Below are 19,586 nucleotides of genomic sequence, written 5' to 3'. Positions count from 1 at the left end.
ACTGATGTTAGGCTAACAGGTCTATAGTTTCCAGCCTTCTGCCTACTACCCTTTTTAAATAAGGGTGTTACATTAGCAGTTTTCCAATCTGCCGGGACCTTTGCTGAGTCCAGTGAGTTTTGGAAAATTATTACCAATGCATCCACAATCCCTACCGCTACTTCCCTCAAGACCCTAGGATGCAAGCCATCAGGTCCAGGGGATTTATCCGCCTTGAGTCCCATTATTTTACCAAGTACCACTTCCTTAGTGATTTTAATTGTATTTAGTTCCTCCGCCCCCTAGAGCCCCCTGTTTGTCCAGTGTTGGGATATTCTTAGTGTCCTCTACTGTAAAGACTGATACAAAATAATTGTTCAGTGTTTTTGCCATCTCCATGTTTCCCACCATTAATTTCCCGGTCTCATCCTCTAAGGGACCAACATTTACTTTAGCCACCCTTTTTCTTTTTATATAACTATAGAGACATATCTCAGCAACCTGGTAACAGAATTACATATCATACAGCTGCATGGCATACATGAGTCACTCATATGGGGACTGATGTCAGCAGTCACTGAATGGTCATCATGTGCATAATGGCATGTGCACCCATTCTTCATATGGCATATCTAACTCATCTCTTCCATCTAGAGCCCACCCCAGCCCTCCCCCCCGCCACTGTCCAGGAGGAAGAAGAAGATGACTCCTCAGAGGAGCCTCCAGCCTCGAGGGTGCATCATACATGAGCGCACCCAGCTCCAGCGCAGAGACGCACACCTCAGTGGGTCCAACGCGAGATAGGGTAGTGTTGTCACCGGGTCCGTCACAAGTCACAAGTGAGCAAGAGCAGATGGTGGAGACAGGGACAGCAGTGGAGACTCTTCGCTGGAGGGTGCAGGATGCTCAGAGCGCTGCTCAGCTGCAGACGCTGAGCCTCAACGGCCATTGATAAAGAGGGCGATCCTGGAGGTGCAGCAAGAAGTGCAGGAGGCTCTGACAGGTTTTGTGAGCGCGATGTCTGCAATTGTTCACAGAATGGAGGAGTCCATCTCCAACATGAGCACCATCATGTCGCAGGTGATGGTGACTGTAGGCTGTTCCATGGAAAGGATGGCCACCTGCACGGAGCAGCTAATGCACCACTCACAGGAGCACATGGTCTCTGTGGAGAATAGATGGCTATCTATGGAGCATTCACATGAGCACATGCTATCTATGGAGAACAGATGACTATGGAGCATAGATGGCAGAGACTCATAGACCTCCTGTCTTGGAGGGACATCACTGTAGATGTGGGTCCTCATGGCCCCTCTGATGTGCAGTAAGGTGCTCGCCAACTCCTGGCTAGCAGGGAAGTGTTGGTGGCCCATGAAAGGGATGACAGAGAGAGGGGAGAGGGAAGTGTGAGCTCCTCTCAAAGTGCTTACTCTTATCACCCGTTGCCACCCCCTCAGTCAGAGGCCCAGATGGCTCCTCTGACCGCGATGGCCGATGTTGTGTCCGTGTATAATAAGACACAGACTGCGGAGAATGGTACAACAGGTGTTTACTCAACGTGGCTCACAGTGGAACTGATCTGTACAGATTACTACTCAGTGTTATATACAGGTGTGGTCACTGCCGGTACTGCAGTATACACGAGCTGTAAAACATAGTTCCCCCCTTAAATACATTACAGCCGAGTCTGCCCCTGAAAAGTTGTAGGATGAGCAGACTTTGGCGGGGCCATCACAGGCTCCAAAACCTAAAGAGCGTCCGCCAAGAGTGTCTCAGCAGTTGCAGCAGGGAAGTGAGCAGGCTGCCTCTACCTCTGCTGAAGCCACAGGGATAGCACCTCATAGAAACAAGCGGAAGAGAAAGATGACACATAAGTAGATTCACAAGGGTAGCCACTTGGATGTTAATGGCAAGATTCCGTTAATGCATTGTCAACCATTAAAACCTTTATTTTCACCACTTTGCCATCTTGGACACATTTGTGTGCACCTTTGGAAGTGGCTTAGTGAGTTGGAGTGACTGGTGAGACATAATGGTACCTCCAGCAATGGTGGCCAGTATAAAAGGAATGGTTTGGTTATTGTAGGGATCTTTTATGGTGTTCCTGTGGGGTGGTGCCAAACTGGCACAGCATGTGGCAACCATATGTGTGTACAGCGTAAAGTGAAGTAAATCTGGACATGATGGGGCCATCCCTGGCCTCTCAGGCAGCAATGTGCTCAGTTACTGATCCCTTCTATCTTGCGCAGCATCAGTTGATTGCGGAGAAGGTTGGTGGTGTTGTTTGTGCTGCTGGTGTGCCTGGTGCTGCTGGTGTTGGGGCTCATCGTGGTCCAATTCTGAGGACCAAGCTGAGACAGTATAAACGGCACCAATGGTGATGGAATCGATGGCAGGTCAAGTAGAGTTGACAGAAGCATTCTGTCAATGGTGAGAGAGATTCTTCCAATGAGGTGACACTGGATGGAGATGTTGCTGGAAACACTTGCAGCCTGCAGAAAGTTAAATCTGTGCTGGCAATGTAGTCAGCAACAGCTTCTGCCTGAGGAAAGTGATCAACTGTAAGGTAGGAGCTTTTATATTACATTTGATGCTGTCAAGTAATCAGCTGGAGCAATGGCCACTCAATTCCCACCTCAGGTTGACAGACGTGGTTCCCAAGCTGCATGAAACCCATAGCTATGCAGGGATAGGAGGGTGTGACTACAAGTGAGGCAGGTATGGGGATCCAGAAGGTAGCATTGGAAGAGCCTCAACCCTTGCACTTGTCCAACAGGTACGAGGTTCTTGCTCCCTGTGTGGACAAGAGCAAGGACTGAAGGGAGGATGAGCAAACTGACCACAGCACCGTGGTACAGGGGGCCATTCAAGAAATGTAGTAGTGGTAGGGGACTGTATAGTTACGGGGATAGATACTGTTCTCTGCAGCCGAGAACATGAGTCCTGAAGGCTGTGTTGCCAGGGTTAAGGACATCTCCTCTGTCATCTCCTTGGCATAGGGTAAATAAAATCAGAGAGATGAATGCGTGTCTCAAAGATTGGTGTGGGTGAAATGGGTTTCGATTCATGGGGCACTGGCACCAGTACTGGGGAAAGAGGGAGCTGTTCCATTGGGACAGGCTTCACTTGAACCATGCTGGGACCAGTGTCCTGGCGAATCGAATAACTAGGGTGGTAGATAGGGCTCTAAACTAAATAGTGGGGGGGAGGGTTTTGGTGAGGGGAAATTTAAAAAGTCAAAGAGAAAGGAGAAGGCAATAGTGCAGGGTAGCGAAAGGGGTAATGATAACCAGAGTGTGACTGGAAGGGACAGAGCGTATAAATATAAGAGTGCACGAGAAAGTAGAATCAGAGTAGGGGACAATGGTATAAAGACAAAATTAAAAGCTCTTTATCCGAATGCTGCGTGGGGTAGCTCTGTTAATAAAGCATGAGATCAGTGCAGTAGTGGGAAATGATATTGGCTCAGAAGATCAAGATGTAGAATCAGTTTGGGTGGAGATAAGAATAATAAGGGAAAGAAGTCACTGGTGGGAGCAATCTATAGGCCCGCTCACAGTCGCTACATTGCAGGACAGAGTATAAATCAAGAAATAACAGAGGCTTGTCAGAAAGGTACTGCAATAATCATGGGCGATTTTAATCTTCATATAGATTGGACAAAGCAAATTGGCAAAGGTAATTTGAGGACGAGTTCATAGAGTGTATTCAGGATGTTTTCTTAGAACAATACGTTGTGGAACCAACTATTTTAGATCTGTTATTATGTAAATGGATAGGATTAATTAATGATTTCATAGTAAAGTATCCTCTAGGGAAGAGTGATCATAGCATGTTAGAATTTCAAATTCAGTTTGAGGGTGAGAAACTTGGGTCTCAAACTAGTGACCCGAATTTAAATAAAAGCAATTACAAAGGTATGAAGACAGAGTTGGCTAAAGTGGACTGAGAAAATAGATTAAAGGGTAAGACGGTAGATTAGCAGTGGCAAATATTTAAGGAGATATTTCATAACTCGCAACAAAGATATATTCCAGTGGGAAAGAAAGACTCTAAGAGAAGGATGAACCATTCGTGGCTAACTAAGGAAGTTAAGGATGGTATCAAATTGAAAACAAAGCCATACAATATTGTGAAGATTAGTGGCAGGCCAGAGGATTGGGAAATTTTTAGAAACCAGCAAAGGACGACTAAAAAAAGAATAAAGAGGGAGAAGATAGATTATGAGAGTAAACTAGCAAGAAATATAAAAACGGACAGTAAGAACTTCTACAGGTATATAAAAAGGAAGCGAGAAGCTAAAGTAAATGTTGTTCCCTTAGAGGATGAGACTGGGGAATTAATAATGGGAAACAGGGAAATGGCAGAGACTTTGAACAAATATTTTGTATCGGTCTTCATGGTAAAAGACACTAAAAGCATCCCAATAATAATAGATAATCAAGGGGCTATAGGGAGGGAGGAACTTAAAACAATCACTATCACTAGAGAAAAAGTACTAGGCAAACTAATGGGATTAAAGGTGGACAAGTCCCCTGGACCTGATGGCCTGCACCCTAGGGTCTTAAAATAAGTGGCTGCAGAGATAGTGGATGCATTGGTTGTAATCTACCAAAATTCCCTGGATTCTGGAGAGGTCCTGGCAGATTGGAAAACTGCAAATGTAACACCCCTATTCAAGAAGCAGGAAACTATTGACCAGTTCGCCTAACATCTGTCATTGGGAAAATGCTGAAATCCATTATTAAGGAAGTAGTAGCAGGACATTTAGAAAATCATAAGACAATCAAGCAGAGTCAGCATGGTTTTATGAAAGGGAAATCGTGTTTGACAAGTTCTTTGAGGATGTAACGAGCAGGGTGGATAAAGGGGAAACAGTAGATGCCGTGTATTTGGATTTCCAGAAGGCATTCGATATGGTGCCGCATAAAAGGTTACTGCACAAGATAAGAGTTCACGGTGTTAGGAGTAATATATTAGACTGGATAGAGGATTGGCTAACTGACAGAAAACAGAGAGTCGGAATAAATGGGTCATTTTCAGGTTGGCAAACTGTAACTAGTGGGTCGCCACAGGGATCAGTGCTGGGGCCTCAACTAATTACAATCTATATTAATGACCTGGATGAAGGGACTGTAATGTAGCCAAATTTGCTGATGATACAAAGATAGGTGGGAAAGCAAGTTGTGAGGAGGACACAAAGAATCTGCAAAGGTATATAGATGGGTTAAATGAGTGGGCAAAAATTTGGCAGATGGAGTATAATGTGAGAAAATGTGAGGTTATCCAGTTTGGTAGGAAGAATAAAAAAGCAAATTATTACATAAATGGAGAGAGACTACAAAATACTGCAGTACAGAGGGATCTGGGAGTCCTTGTACATGAATCACAAAAAGCTAGCATGCAGGTACAGCAAGTGATTAAGAAGACAAATGGAATGTTGGCCTTTATTGCAAAGGGGGTGGAGTATAAAATTAGGGAAGTCTTGCTACAACTGTACAGGGCATTGGTGAGACCACACTTGGAGCACTGCGTACAGTTTTGGTCTCCTTATTTAAGGAGGGATATACTTGCATTGAAGGCAGTTCAGAGAATGTTCACGAGGTTGATTCCGGAGATGAGGGGGTTGTCTTATGAAGAAAGGTTGAGCAGGTTGGGCCTACATGCATTGGAGTTTAGAATAATGAAAGGTGATCTGATTGAAATATATAAGATTCTGAGTGGGCTTGACAGGGTAGATGCAGAGAGGATGTTTCCCCTCATGGGGGAATCTACAACTAGGGGGCATAGTTTCAAGATAAGGGGTCGCCCATTTAAAACGGAGATGAGGAGGAATTTTTTCTCTCAGAGTGTCGCGAATCTTTGGAATTCTCTACCCCAGAGAGCTGTGGAAGCTGGACCATTGAATATATTCAAGGCGGAGATAGACAGATTTTTGAACTATAGGGGAGTCAAGGGTTATGGGGAGCGGGCAGAAAAGTGGAGTTGAGGCCAAGATCAGATCAGCCATGATCTTATTGAATGGCGGAGGGACCAAAAGACCTACTCCTGCTCTTATTTCTTATGTTCTTATGTTCTTATGAAATTTGAAAAGTAGGGGAATAAAGGCTCTTAAGTGTCTTGACAACAAGCTTATAATGATTTGAATTAGATCGCCTGCCTCTGCTGGGCGGGTCGCTATCGCACAGGCAAACGCGCCCAAGGGAAAGGCGCATGGGGGCGGGATGACAGCGGGTTCCCAACCCGCTCCAACTTATGTCAAATTTCACACGCGACCCGCCTTCGATCGCACCCGCGCGGAGCCCAGAATATTCTGGCCTTTGTTTTTGCTGCAGGAGGTTTGGCCTAGCCAATCCAGCAGGCCTTGGATAGGACTTTCATCAAGTTTGGAAGAAAGTGCAGCTGAAGGAAAAAGCTGTTTACCAGGAATTCCTCCAGATCATCTGTCGGACTTCAGCAGAAGATCGGCAGAAGCCCCGGATAAAGCGCGTAAATGGGGTTTCCACTGATCATCTGCTCATGATACGGCAGTTGACCTGGAGAACCCCCAGGAAATTCCCAGCAGTTAGTCCAGAAAGCTGTATTACCAGACTACTGAAATTTGATAGTGATAACATTACGTTGAGAGCTGCTCCCTGTTCCAGCCATGAATAAGTTACTGATTAATGTTTCAGTCTATTCAGCAGAAGAGCAATGGCTTTTGTCTGGTCTCTGATGACCTACTAGATGGAGAGCTTTACAGCAGCAGCATGTCCCATGTGGAGAAAGAAAGTGATGCTTTGGCAGAGGCTTTAAACAAATATTTTGTGCCTGTCTTCACAGTAAAAGACACAAAAAGCAAACCAAAAAATAGTGGGGAACCAAGGGGCTATTGAGAGTGAGGAACTTAAAATAATTATGATCAGTAGAGAAAAAGTAATTGAGAAACTAATGGAACTAAAAGCCGACAAATCCCCTGGACCTGATGCCCTACATCCTAGGGTTCTAAAAGAGGTAACTGCAGAGATAGTGGATGCATTGGTTGTGATCTTCCAAAATTCCTTGATTCTAAAACGGTCCCAGCGGATTGGAAGGTAGAAAATGTAAACCCACTATTCAGGAAAGAAGGGAAAGAAAAAACAGGGAATTACAGGACAGTTAACCTGACATCAGTTGTCTAGAAAATGCTGGAATCCATTATTAAGGGAGTGGTAACAGGACATTTAGAAAATCATAATATGATTAGACAGAGTCGACATGGTTTTATGAAAGGGAAATCATGTTTAACAAATGTATTACAATTTTTGAGCATGTAATTAGCAGGGTAGATAAAGGGGAACCAATGGATGTAGTATATTTGGATTTCCAAAAGTCATTCAATAAGGTACCACATAAGAACATAATAAGAACATAAGAAACAGGAGCAGGAGTAGGCCAATCGGCCCCTCCAGCCGGCTCTGCCATTCAACGAGATCATGGCTGATCCAATCTTGGCCTCAACACCAGCTCCAGGGGCCGTATGACCTACTCCTGCTCCTAATTTTTATGTTCTTATATTTTATCTATTTCACTGTCCAGAGGCACACCTCCCAGGTAAAGAAGGAACTTACACCATGAAAGGAGAGGGACTAAAAAGAATAATGTGGTATAAGTGTAGGTTAAAAATATTTTTATTGTTTGTTTTGTGCAGGTGAAAGTGGGAGACAAAGAAACTGATGTCATGACTGGATTCATGTTCTACATTACCACAAAACTTCCAAACCCTGCCTACACCCCAGAAATTAGTGCCAAGACATCTATCATCGACTTCACTGTAACCATTAAAGGCCTTGAGAATCAACTGCTTGGCCGCGTGATCCTTACTGAAAAACAGGTAAAGTCAGGACATCTCTGATCCACGGGTACACAGGGTGCACAGGTGGCTGATGTGGTCTGGGGTTGTAGAGTTTGGTGTAATACTTTGAGCTTTATACTTTTGAGTTGCCAGTGCTGTTTGCAACATTCTGAATAAAGGCAGTTGTTCCTGATAAACTGTTCTTCTAAATCAACTTTTTTTAAATCAGTCGTATGTTAACATGGCAATCGTCAAGGAAGAGACTTAATTATAATACAATATTTCACAGCAGTCCACTATATTAGTATTACTATTATTAATAATGATTAAAATATAGAATTGCAATGTAGCTATTTCTTCAGACAGGTTACTTCACTGTCCAAATCTTATCTGATAGCGCTCCTATGAAGCACCTTGGGATGTTTTACTACATAAAGGCGCTATAACAAAATGCCAGTAGCTGTTGTTGTTCAGCTGTGGCTCAGTTGCCTCTGAGTCAGAAGGTTGTGGGTTCTAAATCCAACTCCAAAGAATTGAGCACAAGAACCTAGGCTGACACTCCAGTGCAGTACTGAGGGAGTGCTGCACTGTTGGAGGTGCAGTCTTTCAGATGAAATGTGAAACTGAGGCCCCGGCAGCTCTCTCAGGTGGATGTAAAAGATGCCGGGACACTATTTTGAAGAAGAGCAGGGGTGTTATCCCCAGTGTTCTGGCCAATATTTATCCATCAATCAACATCACTAAAAACAGATGATCTGGTCATTATCCCATTACTGTTTGTGGGAGCTTGCTGTGTGCAAATTGGCTGCTGCATTTCCTACATTACAAAAGTGACTACACTTCAAACATACATCATTGGCTGTAAAGCGCTTTGGGACGTCCTGAGGTTGTGAAAGGCACTATATAAATGCAAGTCTTTGTTTCTTTTCACTGAACTGAAACTGTTTCCAATGGCGGAAGGGTCGATAATCAGAGGGCACAGATTTAAGGTGATTGGCAAAAGCACCAGAGGCAACATGAGGAAAAACTCTTTTACGCAACGAGTGGTTAGGGTTTGGAATGCGCTGCCTGATAGGGTGGTGCAGACACAGCCAATAGTAGCTGTCAAAAGGGAATTGGATAAAAACTTGAAGGAGAAAAAATGGCAGGGATATGGGGAAAGGGACTAACTGGATTGCTCATCGAAGGAGCTGACGCAGGCTCAGTGGGCCGAATGGCCTCTTTCTGTGCTGTACTATTCTATGAATCTATGATTCTACATTACAGTTCCAAGTTTGGTATTGTAAGGAAAGGGTTAATCAGACTGCCTTGCAGTGTGCTCATGTTATAATGCTATTGATTCCTTTTTATATTGTAGTAAGAACATAAGAACATAAGAAATAGGAGCAGGAGTAGGCCAATCGGCCCCTCGAGCCTGCTCCGCCATTCAATAAGATCATGGCTGATCTGATCCTAACCGCCAATCCACTATCACAGAACCATCTCCTGAATCTAACAGAATTAGACACACGAAATAGGAGCAGGATCAGGCTACACGGCCCCTGGGCCCGCTCCACTACCCACAGGGCCATGACCGATCCGAACCTAGACTCATGTCCAAATTCCTGCCCGCTCCCCATAACCCTTAATTCCCTTTACTTCTAGGAAACTGTCTATTTTTGTTTTAAATTTATGTAATGATGTAGCTTCTACAGCTTTTTGGGGCAGCATATTCCATGGACCTACCACCCTCTGAGTGAAGTAGTTCCTCCTCATCTCAGTTTTGAAAGAGCAGCCCCTTATTCTAAGACTATGCCCCCTAGTTCTAGTTTCACCCATCATCGGGAACATCTTCCCCGCATCCACCTGATCCAACCCCTTCACAATCTTATATGTTTCAATAAGATCGCCTCTCATTCTTCTGAACTCCAATGAGTAGAGTCCCAATCTACTCAACCTCTCCTCATATGTCCATCCCCTCATCCCTGGGATTAACCGAGTGAACCTTCTTTGTACTGACTCGAGAGCAAGTATGTCCTTTCTTTAGTATGGACACCAAAACTGTATGCAGTATTCCAGGTGCGGTCTCACCAATACCTTGTACAACTGAAGCAATACCTCCCTATTTTTATATTCTATCCCCCTAGCAATGAAAGCCAACATCCCATTGGCCTTCTTAATCACTTGCTGCACCTGCATACTAACCTTTTGAGTTTCGTGCACCAGGACCCCCAGATCCTTTTGTACTTCAGTACTTTCCAGTTTCTTGCCATTAAGATAATAACTTGCTCTACGATTTTTCCTGCCAAAGTGCATAACCTCACACTTTCCAGTATTGTATTCCATCTGCCAAATCTCTGTCCACTCACTTAGCCTGTCTATGTCCTTTTGCAGGTTTTTTATGTCCTCCTCACTCACTACTTTCCCTCCCATCTTAGTATCATCTGCAAACTTTGATATGTTACACTCAGTCCCCTCCTCCAAATCGTTAATATAGATTGTAAAGAGTTGGGGACCCAGCACTGACCCCTGCGGAACACCACTAGTTACTGATTGCCAGTCTGAGAATGAACCATTCATCCCAACTCTCTGCCTTCTGTTAGATAGCCAATCCTCTATCCATGCCAGAATATTACCCCCAATCCCGTGATTTTTTATCTTAAGCAATAATCTTTTGTGTGGCACCTTGTCAAATGCCTTTTGGAAGTCTAAATACACTACGTCCACTGGTTCCCCTTTATCCACCCTATACGTTACTTCCTCAAAGAACTCCAGCAAATTTGTCAAACATGACTTCCCCTTCATAAAACCATGCTGACTTTGTCCTATTAAATTATGATTATCCAAATGTCCTGTTACTGTCTCCTTAATAATGGACTCCAAAATTTTACCTACCACAGATGTTAGGCTAACCGGTCTATAGTTTCCAGCCTTCTGTCTACTGCCCTTTTTAAATAAGGGTGTTACATTAACAGTTTTCCAGTCTGCCGGGACCTTTGCCGAGTCCAGGGAGTTTTGGAAAATTATTACCAATGCATCCACAATCCCTACCGCCACTTCCCTCAAGACCGTAGGATGTAAGCCATCAGGTCCAGGTGATTTATCTGCCTTGAGTCCCATTATTTTACCGAGTACCACTTCCTTAGTGATTTTGATCGTGTTTAGCTCCTCCCCCCCTTTAGCCCCCTGTTTGTCCAGTGTTGGGATATTCTTAGGCCTAGAAATTCAGTTGGTTGCGCCAGCCGTTAGCGCCTTTGGAGGAGTAGATTCCGGGCGCTAGGCGGCTTGCGCCCGGGCGAAGCGCGAACTGCGCCTCGCCCCAACTTCACTAGAGATTTAGCGGCGGCGCAAAGTCTTTGCGCGCGCTCAGCTGCGCGCGCAGATCATGATGTCATTTCCTCGTGCAACGCCCTTTGTGCGCCCCCAACCAGAACTTCAGTCGCGCCGCCCCATTGTGCGCCTGGCGCCCCTAGCGACTGTTAAGTGGAACGGTGCTCAGCCGATGCGGGGCGCTGGGGGCGCAAACTAAAGGGCACTCATCCTGCAATATAAAAGGCTGCCATTTTGCAGCACACCTTCTTGCGAAACGGATCTTTGGAGAGAGACCAAGGTAGATAGCTTTCTGCTTTGGCCCAACACTCGGACAGGTACTTCTGGCTTCAGGCCACAGCTTTCAAAAAGTTTTTGCCTTCATTGACATCTCATTGTTTGCCAGCATATTATGGGGGCTGCAATGGGTGTAAACGCTGGCTTTCTCAATTACATCCAAAGGGCTCAGAGACGCCATGAGAGACTGGCAGCCCTGGCTAGACGGAGAGGGGGCAACAGGCATCGGCAAAGGAGGCCTTACCCACCCAGGGTATACCGCCAGCAGTTCTCCTATCTCAACATGTCTGAGGAGCAGTGTGTTCGGAGGCTGCGATTCAGAAGGGACGTGGTCACAGAGATCTGCCAGCTGCTTGCCGGTGATCTGCAGCCACAGCTGAGGAGCGGGACGTCTCTGTCGGTGGCAGTGACGGTGACGGTGGCTCTCAACTTTTATGCCACCGGCTCCTTCCAATCCGCTACTGGCGACATTGCCAACATCTCCCAGTTCGCCGTGCATTGCTGCATCCGCCAGGTGACCAATGCCCTTTTCAAAAGGAGACGTCAGTTCATCTCCTTCTCCATGGCCCTTGACAAGCAGCAACAGCGTGCAATGGGCTTTGCAGCATTCACGGGCTTCCCCATGGTGCAGGGCGCCATTGACTGTACGCATGTGGCTTTGCGGGCACCTCTGGAGAATGCCGAGGATTACCGCAACCGGAAGGGCTACCATTCGCTGAACGTACAGCTGGTGTGTGACCACAGGCAGCTCATCCTAGCTGTCAATGCCCGCTTTCCAGGCAGCAGCCACGATGCCTTCATCCTCCGACAGACTTCTGTGGCAGACATGTTCCAGGCCCAGCCTCACCCACGAGGATGGCTTATCGGGGACAAAGGCTATCCTTTGTGTACCTGGCTCATGACCCCGCTCCGTGCGCCCAGCACCCCTGCTGAAGAGCGACACAACGAGAGCCATCAAGCGACGAGGAACATCATCGAACAAACAATCGGCGTCCTGAAGCAACGGTTCCGCTGTCTCGATCGTTCCGGGGGAGCACTGCAGTATTCGCCGGAGCGAGTCTCCCATTTCGTCGTCGTTTGTTGCATGCTGCACAACCTGGCTATCCGCAGGACTCAGCCACTGCCACCACACATTGGAGGACCACCTGAGGAGGAGGAGCAGGAGGAGGAGGAGGAGGACCAGCACAGGAGGGAGGCACAAAGTGCAAGGGCCGCCCGTCGCCGGCTTATTGAATGTCGGTTCTGGGCCCCCTCTCAGGGATTGGCTTGTGCCAATGTCAGCAGATGAATGTAGCCACTCCACAAGCCCTCAGCCGAGCAGGCCAACCAGGACTTAACCAAAAAACCATGCACACTGCAATTTAACAACAGAAATTTATTGAAAACCTCTGCCCTTCCCACATTACATGCTCATGTGGAGAAGCCCCCTCCAAAAACACAAAACTACCAGTCTCGGCCTTACAAAAATAAAGAAAGACACCAGTCTCGGCCTTACACAAATAAAGAAAGACACCAGTCTCGGCCTTACAAAAATAAAGATATACACCAGTCTCGGCCTTACACCAAAACAACTGCACAAGTGTCGGCCTTCCAACAAGCACCAGGCATTTGTGCATACCTCTACTTTTTGCGCTGCGAGGGCGATGCCTTGTGCATCCTTGCCTGGCCCCTGCCCGCCCTGCTGCTCCTCCTCAATGGGAGCCCAGTGGCTGCAGTAAGGCTGGGGGAAGGCTGCTGAGGGGCAGATGGCGAGGCGGCAGATGCCCTTGGGGGTCGGCCTGCACCAGCTCTGGCCTTGGAGGGGCCGGCTGCTGACTGCTCCAACTCTGGCTGGGCGGCAGCAGTGTGTCCAGCAGCTCGTGGCAGCTGCAATGGCGGAGTGGCAGTGTCGGCTGCAGGAATGGTGGCAACCTGGCAGATCGCAGGTGCTCGCTGGCCGCCTGACACATTGGCACTCGCATGGGCCAGCACTGCAGCATGCGCAGCAACCAGCTGAAGGACAGATTGCTGGGCTGCTGCTGCGCGGCGAGTGCCCTGGCGAGGCCTGGCTGATCCAGCGAGGGTGGCAGCTGTTAGTGCCCGTGTGGCCCTGGTCTGTGTCCGCAATACACCAGCCAGTGAATGGACGGCACGACTGAGCACTTGGCTAGAAGCCGACTGTGCTGCCGTGAAGTCCTGCAGACTCGTGGCCTGTGTTGCATTGATGTCCTGCACACTCCTGGCCTGTGCTGCATTGAATTGTTCCAGACTCCTGGCCTGTGTTGCACTGAATTGTTGCAGACTCCTGGCCTCTGCTGAGCCGAATTCCTGCACACTCCTTGCCAGTGACTCTATGGAGTCAGGCATCCTTGCCACTGCAGCCATGAGCTCAGTGTGCCTGCGCTCAGCCTGGACGGCCATTTCCTCTAGGAGGCGCACCTCCTCTGCGCTGACCGTCGCAGGACTGGAGGCCGCACTCACCCTCTGGGGAGAAGTCCGCCGAGCTTCCCCACCCCTCCCGCGTTGCTGCAGGCCGCTGGGCCCCGGAGCTTCACTCTCCTCCGACCCTTCCCCCCGGCTCCCCTCCAGGGAAGACGTGTCCCCTACATCGGCATGGGCTGGCACGGCTGAGGGTGGCACTGATGGGCCGGCTTCCTCTTCCTCCTCCTCGTCTTCCGAAGGGCTGACAGTGGCAGCTTGAGGGCCCGCCTCCTCACCTGGCGAATCACCATCTGAAAGCAGGAAGGCACAAGAGTAGCTTTAGAGTGAGGACAGGGCGGCAGCGAGGGAGGCATGAGTGGTGCCATTCACCGCATTGGTCGGACAGTGGCAAAGTATGCTGATCTGATGCGCAAGTGGAACGAGAGAGGTCCAAAAGGTCATGCCCTTACCATTGGTGCCCAGAACAGGGTCGGCATCTCCAGTGGCGATGGGGCCAATCAGCCGGCCTCCCATAATGCGCTCCACATGCTGGTTGAGGTCAGAGAGCTCTTTGATGTCAGGACGGCCTCCCCCGGTCTCAGTTTGGTTGCGCCGGTTGTGCGCAACCTTGGCCTGCAAGAGAAAGGACGGCCTCTAAGTACAGTGTGAAGCCCTGATCTTGTCTGCTCTGCCTCCCATGGTCAAATAGCTTAGACAGTGTGTAGCCCTGATCTTGTCTGCTCTGCCTCCCATGGTCGAATAGCTTGGACAGTGTGTAGCCCTGATCTTGTGTGCACTGGCTCCCATGGTCGAATAGCTTGGACAGTGTGTAAAGTGCTGAATGTGCAAGTGATTTTCATGCCAGTCCCATAGCTGCTGGATGAGGGCTGGCCATTAGGGCTTTCAGGTCCCTTTGCCCATAATGTGAGGTGCACATGCAAGGATGAGGAGGACACTGGAAAGGGTACTCACCCTGACAACCCGAGTGAGGTCGTTGAACTTCTTCCGGCATTGCACAGCAGTCCTGGCAACCATGCTGTTGGAAGACACCCTGTTGGACACCTCCCTCCAGGCTTTCTGGTAGGCGCTGGGCAGCGGCCTCTTGCCACCTTCTGGGTACAAAACATGGCGCCTGCGCTCCACTCTGCCAACCAGCACCCTCAGGTCACCGTCGCTGAAGCGCTGCACTCTCTCCCTGGCCTTCTCCATAGTCCTGGGCGTTGTACAGGTGAAGCTGAAGTGGTCAGGCCTAGGTTGAGGGCTGCAGTGTGCAGGGCGTGGCAGGCAAACAAATCCACCCTCCCCCTTTAAGAGCTGACCGGCGCCAGAGTGTCTGCCGTCAATCAAAAACTCGCCGCACCTGCGCTGCGCCCGGCCTCGGGGGTATCGTTCAGCACCGCCGGCTTAGCGCCTAAAGATAGTCGTGCATCGCCTGTTTTAGCGCAGCAGCAACCTCTTGGGGCGATGCGACTGAATATCGGCGAAGGGGGCGCGACTTTGCGCCGGGCGCAAACTTTAGCGGCCGCCCGACTTTAGCTCCGCAAAAGTGGCTATACTGAATTTCTAGGCCTTAGTGTCTTCTACTGTAAAGACTGATGTAAAATATTCATTCAGTGTTTTTGCCATCTCCATATTTCCCACCATTAATTTCCCGGTCTCATCCTCTAAGGGACCAACATTTACTTTAGCCACCCTTTTTCTTTTTATATAACTATAAAAACTCTTACTATCTGTTTTTATATTTTTTGCTTATTTACTTTCATAAAGTAACGTTAACTTTTAGCTTCTCCCTGTTCAATGAGGACGTATGATCAATTTAGATATAGTGACCACTGAACTTTTGAATTAAGACTGACCTGAAAACAATAGATTGAATGCAATAGAATTCTTCTGCTTTTTACTCCAATTCTTCCTCATCAGGTGTTGACTCTTCCTAATACTGCAATCCTCTCTGTATTAGAACATAAGAACATAAGAAATAGGAGCAGGAGTAGGCCATTCGGCCCCTCGAGCCTGCTCTACCATTCAATATGATCGTGGTTGATCTGATCTTGGCCCCAACTCCACTTTTCTGCCCACTCCCTATAATCCTTGATTCCCCTGTTTTTCAAAAATCTGTCTATCTTCGCCTTGAATATATTCAATGACCCAGCCTCCACAGCTCTCTGGGGTAGAGAATTCCAAAGATTCACGACTCTCTGAGAGAAGACATTCCTCCTCATCTCCGTTTTAAATGGGCGACCCCTTATTCTGAAACTATGCCCCCTAGTTCTAGATACCCCCACGAGGGGAAACATCCTCCCTGCATCTACCCTGTCAAGCCCCCTCAGAATCTTATATGTTTCAATAAGATCACCTCTCATTATTCTAAACTCCAATGAGTATAGGCTCAACCTGCTCAACCTTTCCTCATAAGACAACCCCTTCAACTCAGGAATCAACCTTGTGAACCTTCTCTGAACTGCCTCCAATGCAAGTATATCCTTTCTTAAATAAGGAGACCAAAACTGTACACAGTACTCCAGGTGTGGTCTCACCAACGCCCTGTACAGTTGTAGCAAGACTTCCCTACTTTTATACTCTATCCCCTTGCAATAACGGCCAATATTTTATTTGTCTTCCTAATCACTTGTACAAGGACACCCAGATCCCTCTATACCGCAGCATTCTGTAGTCTCTCTCCATTTAAATAATATTTTGCTTTTTTAGTCTTCCTACCAAAGTGGATAACCTCACAAATGTTTGCCCACTCACTTAACCTATCTACATCTCTTTGCAGACTCTTTGTGTCCTCCTCACAACTTGCTTTCCCACCTATCTCTGTATCGTCAGCAAATTTGGCTACAGCACACACAGTCCCTTCATCCAAGTCATTAATATAGATTGTAAATAGTTGAGGCCCCAGCACTGATCCCTGTGGCAACCCACTAGTTACAGTTTGCCAACCTGAAAATGACCCATTTATTCTGACTCTCTGTTTTCTGTCAGTTAGCCAATCCTCTATCCAGTCTAATATATTACTCCTAACACCGTGAGCTCTTATCTTGTGCAGTAACCTTTTATGCGGCACCTTATCAAATGCCTTCTGGAAATCCAAATACACTACATCTTCTGGTTCCCCTTTATCCACCCTGCTCATTACATCCTCAAAGAACTCTAGTAAATTCGTCAAACACGATTTCCCTTTCATAAAACCATGTTGACTCTGCTTGATTGTATTATGATTTTCTGAATGTCCTGCTGTTACTTCCTTAATAATGGATTCCAGCATTTTCCCAATGACAGATGTTAGGCTAACTGGTCTATAGTTTCCTGCTTTCTGTCTCCCTCCTTTCTTAAATAGGGGAGTTACATTTGCGGTTTTCCAATCCACTGGGACCTCTCCAGAATCCAGAGAATTTTGGTAGATTACAACCAATGCATCCACTATCTCTGCAGCCATTTCTTTTAAAACCCTAGGATACAGGCCATCAGATTCAGGGGACTTGTCAGCCTTTAGTCCCATTAGTTTGCCTAGTACTTTTTCTCGAGTGATAGTGATTGTTTTAAGTTCCTCCCAACCTATAGCCCCTTGATTATCAATTATTATTGGAATGCTTTTCGTGTCTTCTACCGTGAAGACTGATACAAAATATTTGTTCAAAGTCTCTGCCATTTCCCTGTTTCCCATTATTAATTCCCCAGTCTCATCCTCTGAGGGACCAACGTTTACTTTAGCTACTCTCTTCCTTTTTATATACCTGTAGAAGCTCTTATTGTCTGTTTTTATATTTTTAGCTAGTTTAATCTCATAATCTATCTTCTCCCTCTTTATTATTTTTTTAGTCATCCTTTGCTGGTTTCTAAAAAGTTCCCAATCCACTAGCCTACCACTAATCTTTGCAACATTGTATGTCTTTTCCTTCAATTTGATACCATCCTTAACTTCTTTAGTTAGCCACGGATGGTTCATCCTTCTCATACAGTCTTTCTTGCTGACTGGAATAAACCTTTGCTGAGAGTTATGAAATATCTCCTTAAATGTCTGCCACTGCTTATCTACCATCTTACCCTTTAATCTCTTTTCCCAGTCCACTTTAGCCAACTCTGTCTTCATACCTTTGTAATTGCCTTTATTTAAGTTTAGGACATTAGTTTCAGACACAAGTTTCTCACCCTCAAACTGAATTTGAAATTCTAACATGCTATGACCACTCTTCCCTAGAGGATACTTTACAATGAGATTATTAATTAATCCTGTCTCATTACACATTACTAGATCTAAAATAGCCTGATCCCTGGTTGGTTCCTCAACGTATTGTTCTAAGAAACCATCCGAATACATTCTATGAATTCGTCCTCAAGGCTACCCTTGCCAATTTGATTTGTCCAATCTATATGAAGATTAAAATCACCCATGATTATTGCAGTACCTTTCTTACAAGCCCCCATTGTTTCTTGATTTATACTCTGTCCTACAGTGTAGCTACTGTTAGGGAGGTCTATAGACTACTCCCACCAGTGACTTCTGTCCCATATTATTTCGTATCTCCACCCAAACTGATTCTACATCTTGATCTTCTGAGTCAATATCATTTCTCACCACTGCACTGATCTCATCCTTTATTAACAGGGCTACCCCACCTCCTTTTCCTTTCTGTCTATCCTTCCAAAATGTCAAATACCCCTGAATATTCAGTTCCCAGCCTTGGTCACCTTGCAACCACGTCTCTGTAATGGCAATCAGATCTTACCCATTTATTTCTATTTGTGCCGTCAACTCATCTATCTTGCTACGAATGCTGTGTGCATTCAGATAAAGAGCCTTTAATTTTGTCTTTTTACCATTTTTCTCTACTCTGACTCTATTTGCTAATGCACTCTTAAGTTTGTATGTTCTGTCTCTTCCTGTCACACTCTGGTTCTCATTACCCCTATTGCTACCCTGCACTATTACCATTTCTTTACTCTTTGACTTTCTAAATTCCCCTTCACCTGAACCCTCACCCCCACTATTTGGTTTAAAGCCCTATCTACCGCCCTAGTTATTCAATTCGCCAGGACACTGGTCCCAGCCTGGTTCAAGTGAAGCCCATTCCAACGGAACAGCTCCCTCTTTCCCCAGTACTGGTGCCAGTGCCCCATGAATCGAAACTCATTTCTCCCACGCCAATCTTTGTGCCACGCATTCAACTCTCTGATCTTATTTACCCTATACCAATTTGCTCATGGCTCAGGTAGTAATCCAGAGATTATTAGCTTTGTGGTTCTGCTTTTTAATTTGGATCCTAGCTCCTCAAACTCACTCAGCAGAACCTCTTTCTTAGTTCTACCTATGTCGTTAGTTCCTACATGGACCACGACAACTGGATCTTTCCCCTCCCACTCCAAGTTCCTCTCCAGCCCCGAGGAGATTTCCTTAACCCTGGCACCGGGCAGGCAACACAGCCGTTGGGACTCACGCTCTAGGCTGCAGAGAACAGTACAGGTAGACTACCCTTTATCCGGACTTCCGAAAACCGAAACCCTCTAAAAACCGAAGGTTTTTTCGGTCAGCGTAAGTCGTGCGCACGACATGACCAGAGTGGCGCACGACTTACAGGCCTAGCCGGATAAGGGATAGTGTAGCATTTTTCCGCACTTCTGAAAACCGAAATCGCTCAGCGTAAGTGTACCAGCCTTTATCCGCACATCCGAAACCAGAAAACCTCTGAAAGCCGAAAGTGGAGCAAAGCATGACTTCTGAAAACCGAAATGCACACGACCACGACCCCCGCCGACCCCCACCCCCGACCCCCCGGCCGAACCCGACCCCCACGACCCACGACCC

At 46.8% G+C, this 19,586-nt stretch overlaps 1 protein-coding gene across 1 annotated transcript in view; it reads left to right on the top strand.

Annotated features, from left to right (window-relative positions):
* Nucleotides 1-19,586, top strand: part of LOC147113152 (dynein axonemal heavy chain 8-like) — a 1,456,516-nt gene that overhangs the window by 1,125,473 nt on the left and 311,457 nt on the right. The window contains exon 48 of the mRNA XM_085998053.1: nt 7,649-7,831. Within this exon, the coding sequence (XP_085854179.1) occupies nt 7,649-7,831 (183 nt within the window). The remainder of the gene's footprint in view (nt 1-7,648; nt 7,832-19,586) is intronic.

Source organism: Somniosus microcephalus, chromosome 9 (assembly GCF_052327205.1).
Source record: "Somniosus microcephalus isolate GS21.2 chromosome 9, FLI_Smic_1.0, whole genome shotgun sequence".
NCBI lineage: Eukaryota > Metazoa > Chordata > Chondrichthyes > Squaliformes > Somniosidae > Somniosus > Somniosus microcephalus.
The sequence above is the reverse complement of the archived record's forward strand: the minus strand, read 5'-3'. Positions and strand labels throughout refer to the sequence as shown.